Source organism: Peromyscus maniculatus, chromosome 1, assembly GCF_049852395.1.
Source record: "Peromyscus maniculatus bairdii isolate BWxNUB_F1_BW_parent chromosome 1, HU_Pman_BW_mat_3.1, whole genome shotgun sequence".
NCBI lineage: Eukaryota > Metazoa > Chordata > Mammalia > Rodentia > Cricetidae > Peromyscus > Peromyscus maniculatus.
In genome coordinates this window covers 193326773-193339909 of record NC_134852.1, presented here as the reverse complement: position 1 = coordinate 193339909, position 13137 = coordinate 193326773, and the positions used below count along the sequence as shown (strand labels likewise).

The 13137-nt window shown below is 51.0% G+C and overlaps 1 protein-coding gene across 1 annotated transcript in view; it reads left to right on the top strand.

The window, feature by feature from the left end:
- Positions 1-13137, top strand: part of Tll2 (tolloid like 2) — a 114466-nt gene that overhangs the window by 96657 nt on the left and 4672 nt on the right. Inside the window, exons 14-20 of the mRNA XM_006992415.4 lie at positions 1657-1782; positions 2463-2623; positions 4336-4516; positions 6608-6733; positions 8011-8138; positions 10393-10606; positions 12700-12950. Coding sequence (XP_006992477.2) covers positions 1657-1782; positions 2463-2623; positions 4336-4516; positions 6608-6733; positions 8011-8138; positions 10393-10606; positions 12700-12950 — 1187 coding nt within the window. The remainder of the gene's footprint in view (positions 1-1656; positions 1783-2462; positions 2624-4335; positions 4517-6607; positions 6734-8010; positions 8139-10392; positions 10607-12699; positions 12951-13137) is intronic.

Below are 13137 nucleotides of genomic sequence, written 5' to 3'. Positions count from 1 at the left end.
ACTGTCCGAGCTGTTTGAAGTGACCACCCCACACACCGACCACGCGCCAGTCCTTCACAGGCATAATTTCCAACCACCACAAAAGCCAAGGCCATTCTTGTCGTTTTCAAACTAGGGGGAAGCTCAGGGAAGTTAAACAAGCAGCATCCAAGTCCATGTGATTGGATCACATCAGTTGATCCATCCTGACGCGGCTCCCAGACTCTTTCTACTGCCATCTATCATCCTGTGCATGTTCATCTTTGTGAATTTTTGGCAGATGTCTAAGAAAGTGCTTTGTGTATTTCAACACAATGAACAAATAGTTACTTGAACACCAATTCAACATGTTTAATACTACATTTAATTAATGGCCATGGACAAATTCACTTCCCTGTTCACAACCTCTCTAGGTGCCCAGTGACAAACTCATTTCAGTCTTTGTTGGGTCCAAGAACACCTGATATTCAGAGTGACTCTGTATAATACCCACTGAATGAAATGCAGGGGTTCTGACAAGCTATCATCCCCCCAGAGAAGGGCAATCAGGCTGACAAAGGATCCATGCTTCACAGACAAGGAAGACGGGCAGAGAGTAGGCTCATTTGAGTTGGAAAATGGTAGTGAAGAGGGAAAAATAGAGAGGGCGTTGCATTTCTGCAGTTTGTTTCCAACTCTTAGAGATATTCTGATTTCTTTCATTTCCTTGTGCAACTCATTCTTTCAAGATTTGGCCAACAGCTTCATGCTTTCTCTGCCCTCCTTACCTTGGTGCCTCCAACCTACACTCTCCTTCCTGACCCACCCACTTTGCATTTTAAATGATGTCTTTCCTTCATTCTCCTCTTCTGGCATAGGCAGGGCACATCCTGTGTGCTAGCTTCCATGGATAGATGTGCATAGCCTGGTAACAGAGTAGTTTTCCGTTCATTTCTGGTACTCTTCTTGGAGATGGCCATTGCTAAGTACTTGCTCTGCTTTAGTGGCTTGTGAGCTAACAGTGACTCCTGCCTTCTCCTGTGGTCAAAGCTCCTAGCATCCTACTCCTTGTTGTTTAGTGTTTAATAAACACTGGGCACCTGTTTATGCCGAATCCCTTAGGCTCCCAACCTCCAAGCCTCCTTCCTGCTTGCCCAACAATTTCTCCCAGGAGCACTGGCTAATCTGGGAGCCCAGTGTTTTCTGTATGTTCTTAAGAATTTCTATAAAAATGCTGCCCAGCAGACTTCTAGTTCTGTCTAGGATGCTAGTACATCTTCATCTAGAAATGCATCCCACCATTATCTTCCTTTGCCAAATGTCTCTAAGAAGTTCTGTGCTTATGGAAGAGAATCCCAATTCCATGGTATTAAAATGATGAGGCCTCTGGTGTGGAACCTGGTGAGATTCATGAAGCCAATCATGTACACTGAATGGGCGCCTGGTATAATTCTGTTCTCCAACCTGGCTCTTCCTGTTCTGCATAACTAGATGCCCCTGTTCATGTGATCAGGATCCCACCTTTGACTGTCGCTGCTGCCGATGACTGTCAAGTACAGACACAGGAGTTTGGGGCAAGTGGTTACTGGAAGTAGCTCTTGTCATAGAGGCATGTACCTGGAGCCTTAGGATATGGAAGGGAGGGGACACACTGCGCATCTTGGTGACAATTTAACCCTGTCACTTTCCCTCCCGCAGAGGTGGATGAGTGTTCCTGGCCAGACCACGGTGGGTGTGAGCAACGCTGTGTAAACACACTTGGCAGTTACACATGCGCCTGTGATCCTGGCTATGAGCTGGCTGCCGACAAGAAGACGTGTGAAGGTTGGTACTGGACCTGCCAAGCTGAAATGACAAGGACTTGGAGATTACAAGTTTTAGAAGTGGAGACAGAGATGGGCAGGTGACTGACTATGAAACAGCAGTGTTCAGGAGAGCCACCTATTTTTCTGAGGCAGAAGAAAGCGGGGGCAGTCACAAACATAACAGGTTCCAGCCATCCTTGAAACCCAGAGACAGAGGCTGCAGCTTGTCCCCCTTCTGGGGACAATTCATGTGGTTGCCATGACAAAACCATGAGGAACTATGAGTGCTCTGGCAGGACACAGTTGAGAGGCCCTCACCTGCTACTTTCCCACATGGCCTGGGTTCAGCCCACCTACCCACCTAAACGAATCCACTTGCTCACACAAGCCAGGTACAGTGAGTAGCTTGATACAGACATCTCTGACTCTCCTTTGGTCTGAGACCTGGGGAGCCCCCCAACTGTAGAACAGGTCAGATGCTCCATCATTACTTTAAAAGCAGTAGATGTGTCCCCAGCTTGTCCCCCCAAAGCCTCCGTGGAAAGCACTCATTTAAAAAAAAAAGAATCTGAGTCTGTTCAGATTGCCTAACTTTTCCGTGATTATTAAAGGACAACAGGCCCTCCTGATGCTTGGGGGATATCTCAGTCACTTGGAACCAAAAACAGACGAGTCTAAAATCTGTTTCCCTTCATGCAGTGGCCTGTGGTGGATTCATTACCAAGCTAAATGGCACCATCACCAGCCCTGGGTGGCCGAAGGAGTACCCCACAAACAAGAACTGTGTCTGGCAGGTGGTGGCCCCCACGCAGTACCGCATCTCCCTGCAGTTTGAAGCATTCGAGCTGGAAGGCAATGACGTACGTCTTTGCCCCGTGACCGATGGGGTGGTAGCTGTGTTGGGAAGTGATTCACAGCTAGGACAGGATCTCCAGGCAGCAGGGTGGCCTGGGTGAAGCTGCTGCTTCTGGTGGAGACCTGGGGTGGAGACTAGGCAGAACTGGGGGCTGTGGAGAAGGGGGCGGTGTCTCATTGAGTCACTTCAGCTGCATGTCCATTCCACTGAGTCCAAGGAAGATGGAATCGAGAGTGAAGGAGGCAGGAGATGGGGGTAGAGCAGTCAGGGCTGACCTAAACTCCGAGGTGTGGATCTGGGGACCAGTGTCCATCTGAGGGGAACAAAAGGCACCGAGGGCCAGCAGCAGACAGGGATACTGTCAACAGCCTGTCCCTGTCTCTCGGAAGTGGCGATGGATAGTCAAGTCAGGAGAGGCCATGGCAGTACCCCACAGCCAGAGTGTGACAGGAGCGCCTCGTGACTGCACCTGGGAACAGGAGGAGCCCCTGGAGCTCCGTGTGTTTCTCCACGAACCCCTGCCACAGCCCAGCTGGGGCGATCACTCCAACAACAGCAGTGGCCTAGCTCTCACCCACTCCATCACCCTTGCAGGGAACCAAGAGAGACTTCCATGCCCCAAATCCCAATGCAGGAAGCTCAAGAGATGGCCTGACAGTTAAGACTGCTCTTCTAGAGGACCCAAGTGCAATTCCCAGCACCTTTGTTGGGTGGCTCACACCCAAATATAACTCTCCTGACCTCCACGGCCACCTGCACTCACATGTACAAATCCACATACCCACACATATAACTAAAAATGAAACACATCTTTAAAAATAAAACAAAACCAACCAACCAACCAACCAACCAACCAACCAAACAAACAAACAAAAACCAATACGTGGAAGGCTCTGGTGCCAATCAGGGCTAACCTCCTCAAAATGAGTATTTCACAGAAAAAAAAAAATAGCCATTTGAAGGTAACTAACCAGACCTTCAGCATTTAAGTTATTTTCAAAGAAAATTCTGTGCTAACTGAGGTAATGTGGATTCTAGTCCCCGCTGCACCACTGCTGAGCCAGGTGACGTCAGACGAACGTCTTTCCCCTCCGGGGCATTATTTTGTTCCTGTGAGACTATGGTGGAGTTGGTCTGTGGCCACAGTTTGAAGACATCCCCTCCCTCCCTCCCTCCTCCTTTGCCATCTCCTCCCAGCAGGGGCCCTTTGCTGAAGCCAAGGCCTTGTGGTAGCCCAAGATATAAGTAAGTAGAAGCAAGGAAGGAGCTTGTATTCTGCTGCCAGGCAGCTTACCTCACAGAGCCTCAGTTGGAAAGCTGAAGTCCCTGCCACCCTCTGGTGCTCACAGCACAGTGACAATCCAGAGGACTCCAGCTCCAGGGCTGGTTGACTGAGCACATTCGCCCGCAGGGAAGAGTGTAGTTCTGAGGTGGACACTCTGCTGAGGACCCACGTGTGTCAGCAGGAGGACCTCGGAAGGGAGGAGGGGGAGGGAAGGACGGACTGGACAGTTTGCTCTCCTGACCTCTGCATGGAGTCTTAGTTGTCAATATGAAATACAAGGGTGAAGCTTATAGTCCAAGAGTTCTAGGGCATCACAACTTTGGTGGCAAGAGGGTACAGAGGGAGGGGTGCCATTAGTGCCCCCGAGGCGCATCTATGAAGTGACTGGGGGGAAGGGGAAGCACACTGCCCTGGCCCATGTTCCCTCACAGGTCTGTAAGTATGACTTCGTAGAGGTGCGCAGCGGCCTGTCTCCTGACGCCAAGCTTCACGGCAAGTTCTGTGGCTCCGAGACCCCCGAGGTCATCACGTCGCAGGGCAACAACATGCGTGTGGAGTTCAAGTCTGACAACACAGTCTCCAAACGAGGCTTCAGGGCCTACTTCTTCTCAGGCAGGTGGGGCGGGCCTGCAGAGGCCCGAAGGCTCCTGGACCCTGAGTTCCTGGAGCCTCCTCTCTGCCTCCTCCAACTTCCTCTTCATCTGGTTTTTATATTGGTGGCCTGGTTCATCTCCTGGGGACACCCCAACAACTTGCCACACGCCAAGTGTGGCTTAAAACAAACAAACAAAAAATTATTCCCTTAAGTTCTATGAGTCAGAAATTGGAATTCAAGGATACCACAAAGCATGTAGTGGGTCCTGTTGGTCACGTCACACTGGAGTGTGGCCTATTCAGAGGGGTGTTTGGATCTCTCTCTTAGTGCTCAGCATTGAAGCAGGCCCATTATTTGTTGGCTTTATAGGTGCTCAGAGTTCTGTCTTTGACTTTTGGGGGTAGGCGGTCTCTCACTGAGCAAGTTCTGTTTTGTGTTATGGGCACAGCACAGACCTGAGCTCAGAGGTTGCCTGGATGGCATCCAGCCTGGCATAAGCTTGCCCTGGTTGGAGAGGCCGGAAAGACAGCATCCCAGTAAGTCCCAGCTTAGGATAGCCTGATGAGGGCTGATACTTGGAGGAGGGGACCTGAGGCAGTGGGTACAGCCTCTCTGCCTGAAGCGTGCGATCTGGGCCAGATCTGAAAGGCTGAGGGGGAGATAGTATGACTGGAGAGAAACTGACCAAGTTCTAGAGAAGAGGGGGTGTCACGAGCTTGGATTTGTGGGTCTCGGTGTTTACAAAGACTTGTAAGACCAGACTAGCAGGACCCATAATTGTGCCTGGGGAAGCCACAGGTGGGCCAGGTCAGGCAGCCTTGGTCAAAATGAGCCATGAATGCTGGCTGAAGAGTGGGATGCAGTGGGACAGGATGGAAACCCTCTCTGTAGGTTCTGAGCAGGGAAGCCTACAAATCATATGATCAAACCAGGTCAGGCAGGATGGAGCTGAGAGGGCCAGGAATCTCCTCAGAGGCAGGTACGCAAGGCCCTAATGAGGGGTATAGTTCCATGCTTACGCACAGAGCCCAGAGACAGAGAAACTAGGTCTTAGGAGGTAAGGGCCCCCATGAGTGTCAGTGGGAGGCCTTAGGAAGGGAGGGGGAGGGGAGCACCGTACTGGGCTGTGACGTCAGTTTACACTCTAAGAGCTCTGGATAGGGTTTTGGTTGTTCCCATAAAAACAAGGGTGAAGCCACAATGTGAACTGTTCTAGAACACCACAACTATAATGGCAAGAGAGTACCGAGGGAAGGCTGACACCTTAATCCCCGAGGCACATATAGAGCGGGGTAAAGGAAGGAGGGGGTGGAATGGAGGCAGAACCTCATTTACTACAGGAAGAAGGTGGCAATGGAAAGGTCCACGCCTCCAGAGCCTCAGGAACCACAGGGTAAGAGCCAGCACTAGGGTCTCACGCGACTGTAATTGTAGCAACCAGCACTTCCTGGGAGCCAGACATTCCGAAGGATTTCCCGATTCCCATTCATTTTCCCGCCCAGCAACCCGAGGGGGCCGAGACAACGGAGCCTGAAGTACTGTCCTGCTGAGGCGAAGTGGGCAGCACCCGCCGTGTGGCTCCTGGCCCGCACACTTACCTCTCTACACACGGGGAACAGTGTGTGTCCAAACCTCTGGGTCACAATAAGCTTCTTGCATAGAAGCTGCCTCGGCTTGTTTCTTTGCATGTAAAGTGTGTGTGTGTGTGTGGGGGGCGTACAGATATGCCCTCCTAAGCTCTAGTGGGAATTAACTTAGATCACAATAGCATACAGGAAGTGCCAAGGACCCATTCTAGGGTAAATAGTCAGTATATGGTGGTCATTTTCATCATTGCTGCTTTGGCTGTTGATGTGAACCTGCCCTCCAGGGAGCTCCTTGGCTTGGGTGGGAAGCAGGACAGAGAACGTATGTTCCGCACGTGAAAGTGTTTTAGGAGCACAGAGAACCCCAAAGAGGCCAATGGATGTCCCAAATATTCCAAACAAAGATCCCCTCTCCGTGACTGTCACCTCTTTAAGGGGACATGATCTGGGAGGCTCTTTGGAGCCCCAGGGGACAGCGGCAAGCAGGCAGCTCTTCTCAGGAGAGCCCATTGGTCTCCGCAGACAAGGACGAGTGTGCCAAGGACAACGGCGGCTGCCAGCAGGAGTGCGTGAACACGTTCGGGAGCTACCTGTGCAGGTGTGGGAATGGGTACCGACTGCACGAGAATGGACATGACTGCAAAGAGGGTGAGCTGGAGCTGCTGGGCTGGCACCGGCTTCTCTGGGTGTGTGAGCGGGTGAGGGAGGGATGCGGGCGGGAGCTGGCATGGGGAGTCACCGTCTGTAGAATGCCGTGAGAGCTCCATGTGAATCTTCACTTTGGTGGCTCTCCTGTGGGACAGCAATTAATTGTCTTAGGGACAGCTGGTCAACGAGACCCGAGATGAGTGCCTATTGCAGACCGATTAAGCCAGAATCAATATACCTACCTCTAAATTATGGCTTTGCCCTTCCCTGGCTACGTACCCTTCGGCTAGTTACTTAAATCTTATGAGCTTCATTTTCCTCTTCTGTGACAAGCAGGGTAAACATGGTAATCATGTGTCTTTCCTTGGGGTTTTGTAAGGATTCCAGCCTGCCTAGGAAGTGTTTGAGATGGTCTGATGCAGACTGTGTGTGCTAGGTGTCTATAAATATTAGGCCCGCGTCTTTGTCGTAGTAGTGCCCCAGGCAGGACTGAGAATGAAGTAGAATGGGAGGAATTTCACCTGCTCCCTTCAGAGCCAGATGGTTTTGCTTGCCCAGGCGTTGTGGAAGAAGCCTGCCCTTAGCGTTTACCTTCTTCTGCGAAGGGAGTTTGTGTATCCGTGATAAACGTAGCTTAAGGCCTTGCCCTTCTCTGAGTTGGAGGACTTGGAGGATGGCGGAAGATGTGAAGACCGCATGCCTCTTTCTTATTTGGAGATGGGAAAAATTGAGAGGATGCATGCAAACCACTTAACCACAGAGCAAGACAAACTCAAAATACTAGTCACCAAGCAAGCCATGGTACCACTCTTGGCTAATAACAGGTGATATGGGCAAAGCAGGCCGGCCATGGATGGGATTGATGGAGGGAAGGCATAGTGACCCTTGGATCTCTGTTGACATTCACCATGGGTGGCACTCTCTAGGCCTTTCACATGTGACATTAGCACACACCTATGAGCCTGCCGTTCCTGTGATGCATGAGGACAGAGAGGTCTTAATCCCATAAGTTGTAGAACCAGTGCTCTCCTGAACTCGGCCTGACCCCAGGGCCTGTGCTCTCACCCGGTGCTGACTCTACCACGTTCTCAGTGCCAGCCTCCATGTGAAGAGTCATGGTTACAGAAAGGTTTCTCCTCCGGAGCCCGTTCAAAGTCAGCACCAGGTCACACCAGATCCAGGCTGGCTGCCCATACATTGGGTATCGACCCTGAGACTCCGCTGTGATGCTGGCCCCAGTTGAATGACCGCTCTGTGTGTCCCTTTCTGACCTCTAGCTGGCTGTGCATACAAGATCAGCAGTGCAGAGGGGACCCTGATGAGCCCCAACTGGCCTGACAAATACCCCAGCCGGAAGGAATGTACGTGGAACATTTCGTCAACCGCAGGCCACAGGGTGAAAATTGTAAGTTGTTTCATTAGGTTGCTAAGGGCATAAACCTTGATGTTGGGCAGACATGGGTTCAAGTCCTGCTCCGTGTCCATCATGGAGCATGCCCAGGTCTCAGTTGTGCTACTGAGGAATGGGAAGATGCTGTGAATCTTGAAGTGGGGGCTGCTGGGCAGATGAAGGGAGCGTGCCCTGTAACAGCACTTCTTCCGGTGGCACTGTGTGAGGTGGCCGCCACCACACAGGTGTGCAGTGCTGTGTGGGACTCAGTTGTCTCCAGAGCAGATCTCTCACAGAACATTACACTCTGGAAGAAGAAAACAAAAGACTTAATTTACACAGAAGGTTGACAGGGGAAGGCCGAAAGTTCTCAGGTCCCCCATTCCCACTCTAGAAATTTGTGACTCTCTCCAGAAGTTTCCCACACATGGGAAAACATGTACCTTTTTTTTTCTTTGCTCAGATCACTTACATAGAATAAATACAATTATTCATACTCTCTGCAATCTACATCTTTTTCAATTAACAGTAAGACCACTATGCTAATTCTTCCTTCAGTTAAAAAAGCAACAATTGCCTTGCATTTAAAGTTTCATCTGCATATATCTGATATGTAGTCTTGCACAGCATATTTCATTATTTACAAAAAAAAGTCTGTTCTCCAAATCCCATGTCTTAGCCCCCCCATTCTGACCTGTAGTGTATGACATATGAAGCAACTAGCAGCTAGAGAATCTCTCTCTCTCTCTCTACACACACACACACACACACACACACACACACTCAGAGACACATATGCACACGCACATACATAGGAACACACTCACACATGCACACGCACATACACAAAACACCTCAGACTGTTGAGATGAGCAAGAGGACTTTATGAATGACTGACTAATAATGCAGGAAGGAGAGAAGAGAACAGAGAGAGACATGGTGATTTGCAGGTGATCGTGCCAGGGAGTTTCCTGCTACACAAGGATAATTAATGGTCTTCCAAGGCATCAAGGGTAACAAAAGGACCCCAGGGCATAGGGCATGCTCCTTGGGCACTTCCTGTACATGACATGTGCTGCCAATGTAGGAACTGCTTTCTTCTGCCCTGGGTCTCTCAGAACAGTGTGAAATCTGGATGAGGGTGAGTTAAGGATTGAGAGCCTTTGAAAGGCCACCTTTGCCCTAGACTGCCATCTGTTGGAAAGATGCACTGTTCCTCAGTGGCATCCTTTCCTGATGATCACGAAGAACAGCATACAGGGAGTGGGCGTGGGGGGGGGACACCTCAAATCTGCAAAATGGGATGCCTTAACCTGAGGTGTCTGCACACAAGACATTTCCTTGGAACATGGTTGGTGGGTATATTGACTGAACTCTGCCTTTTTTAAAAACTACAGAGTGTGACCCCCAAACATAAAACTAATGTCCTCCTTTCCACTCTGTCGTTTTAGTCAAGCCTTTACCTAATATCCCCTGCTTACCTTGACACCGCAGGCAGACGATCAGTCAGTCAGTCATTGTATGGCTTGAAACTGTTCAGCTCCCAGGCCAACAACTGGGGACAGTCTTTGGTGGAGGGCGAGGAAGAAAAGAGACAGCAGAATCTGGTTATGGTTAACCTGGAGAAGGTTGGCACTGGGTCATGTTCAATTTTCACTCCAATTAGCTTCTTTATTACTCAGTTTCTCCTTCTGTTCCCCAGGGATACTAATAGATCTCCATAATGTCATTAGAATTTAAGTGAGAAAATTCCCATAATTTATTGGCGTGGAAAAAAAAAATACCCAACAAATGTCAGCACTTTGAGGCTGATGGCAGAACAGTGTGGCCCTGCTCAAAGGCACTGGAATTTCAAGTGTGTGGTAGTGGGAAAAGGCTAACAGTAGCATCTCTGAAGCCACAGTTCCCATGTCCCATAACAGCTCTACCAGTGAGGACCCTGGAAAAGCCATCCGACATCTTCTTGCAGGGATCATGCGTGGGACAGGGTTGCAAAGACTGAATGAGGGACATTTGTAAAGCCCGTAACACAACCACCAGCATGGGTGAGCACTCAGTCCCAGCTGGCCTCCAGCATCAGAGGAGGGGGATGCGAAGAGGTAATTCTGAGTGGTTGGCAGCCTGGGACTGGATGTTGCATCATCATGGCAATGGTGGGCACCCCTGCAAAGCTGGCAGACAGACACCTCCCGGTCCTGTGTGCCCCCTCCCTTCCCCTTCCCTTCTCAATGCCCTATCCTTACCTCACTTTCTGCTCTCCCATCTCCAGACATTCAATGAGTTTGAGATTGAGCAGCACCAGGAATGTGCCTATGACCACCTGGAACTGTACGATGGGACGGACAGCCTGGCCCCCATCCTCGGCCGCTTTTGTGGCAGCAAGAAGCCAGATCCTGTGGTGGCTACGGGCAGCAGCCTGTTTCTCAGGTTTTACTCAGACACCTCGGTGCAGAGGAAAGGTTTCCAGGCTGTGCACAGCACAGGTGCGGGCCACTGCTGAGCACCTCCCAGGCTCATAGCTGATGAAGGACCTCCTTCGGTCTGTCTGCCAGGGTGGGGTGAGGAGAATGGCATCCTTAACCGTCCCTGTTAAAAGAAACAGCAGCAGCTGCCATTGGCTGGAGGTTCTTCTCTTTGGATGCCTTTAGCTGACAAAATTGGATGTGGGCAACACTTTGTTGGTGCCCTTCCATCTCCCTCTTTCCCCCTTAAAAATGCACTTGTCGTCTTGCTGACCCGTGAAGTGCAAAGGTCTGAGAACTGAGTGGTGGAGAGCGGCCATTTTACTCTTGAGGGGCCACTTCTGGAAAATGTTGCTTTTCCTTGTCATTTTTTTTTTCCTTTTTATTCCTGGCACTCCAAAAGTCAGCAGCTCTGCCGGGTCCTCTGGAAGAAAATAAGTATGCTTCTAACTTATCTAACTGTTAAATATAAGAAAACCAATAAGGAAGTGGACTCTGCTCCGCTCAGTCTCAGCCCTGCGGAGGAATGCGGACCCTTTGATCCTGACATTGAATTGCGGCAGAGACGGGGGCTGCCCAAGAACCTGCCAGCAGCGGCTTTTGTCCCTGGTCCTGAGCAGGAGGTCATGATCAGGGGACACTGCCGTTCTTTTTAACAGCTCCTTTCCCACTGCAGCTCTTTGTAATAGCCCTTCCCCCTGTGCTCCGCCCCCTCAAGTCAGAGCCAGGAAACAGGGCTCAGAGCAAACAGAACCACAGTTCCCATGTCCAATCAGTCTAGCCTCCCCTGCTTAGGCAGACACCCCATCCTTCATGAGACCCTCTGTAGCCTCTTGAGGATCTATACTTCCCCCACAGGAGTTTAAGGTCACAGATGAGTGACTTCACCCTCTTGTTCCTGTAGATTGAGTAGAATATGGGTGCTCTGGGTCAGAGAGATGGTTCAGTGCTTAAGAGCACTGGCTGCTTTTGCAGAGAACCTGGATTTGATTCCCAGCACCCACGTGTTGGCTTACAACTGTCTGTAACTCCAGTTTCAGGGGATCTGATACCCTTTTCTGGCATTCACAGACACTACAAGCACACGGTGCACGTATAAACGTAAAGACAAAACACCCATACACTCAGAATAAAATGAAATGGAACAGAGGTGCACTGGGTGGGTTAGCGTCTCAGTGGGAGGTTGGAGCATGCTGGGAAATAGTTGCAGACTTTCATAAAGGGACTATTTACAGCAGGGCTTGCAGAGCATGGGGGCACCTCAAAGGACAGGTAAGGGGTTGGGAGCCACAAGCATATATAGTCACCCCAGCCCAGAAAGCAGACGGAGGGATGGGCAGAGCTTTACCGCTTGGGAGATGTTAACCTCCTTCTGACCTGCAAGTGTTGCCAATGGTTGAACCCAGGCTCAGAGTGACAGGTCACTGGGGTGCTGGGGTGGGGGTGGTGGTGCAGCAGGCCCTCTCTGTGCTCAGTGTATGTCTCCTGAGTTGAAAGGCAGGTCAGGCATGAAGAGACGGTAGCTGGTAGCCAGGGTAAGGACAGGGCCGGGCCAAGCCAGGTGAACAACTCCAGCTGGGATGTTAAGAACTAATTAGTCCACAATCCACACCAAAAGCAGCTTTGCCTCCCCATCCCCACCCCCACTCCTCCACCCCACCCTAACGCCTGCATTCATGGATCCTTTCCAGTAGAAATTGAAGTTTCTGTGTTGTTGGGCTCAGCTGCAGTTCTGATAGGCTTTTATCGCCCCCTACTGGCATCACTATAAATTACAGCTGGTGGGAGTCCTTTCTGCTTCCAGTACCTCCAAGGCTTGGAATAGTTAGATCAGTCACACCCCTGCAACCAGTCAGGAAAGCTACTCTTTGGTTCCTTTTCCCCCTTGGTGGGGAGAGAGGGCAGCAGCTAGTCTTTTTCAGCGGCATTCTTGGGCCCGTTTGGATGCACCTGGGAGCCCTGCCTGCTGCACCACTGCCTCTTTCTCGTGCAGTAGGATGGTGAGGTTGCCCATCCCCTCCTGCAAGGCATGCAACGGACTTCAGAGACGCTTTTGAGAAGCAACAGGCTGATGCCCAGGGGAAGAGTGAATCTTTCTTCTCTCTCTGCTGCAGAGTGCGGGGGCAGGCTGAAGGCTGGCGTGCAGACCAAAGAGCTCTATTCTCATGCCCAGTTTGGGGACAACAACTACCCGAGCCAGGCCCACTGCGACTGGGTGATAGTGGCGGAGGATGGCTATGGCGTGGAGCTGGTATTCCGGACCTTCGAAGTCGAGGAAGAGGCAGACTGTGGTTACGACTACATGGAGGCCTACGACGGCTACGACAGCTCAGCACCCAGGCTTGGCCGCTTCTGTGGCTCAGGGGTGAGTCTGAGGGATGCACAGGATACCTCCTGATGTCACGCCTAGCTAGAATCCTGCCCCTGTGAGCCACAGCCGGGAGTCCATTTGGCTGTGGTAGAGTGGAAAGGAGACCTCCCCAGAGACAGGCCGGGAGGGGCCAGGGGCCTTCCGGTCACACAAAGGACATTATCAGCTGAGGGAGAGCACT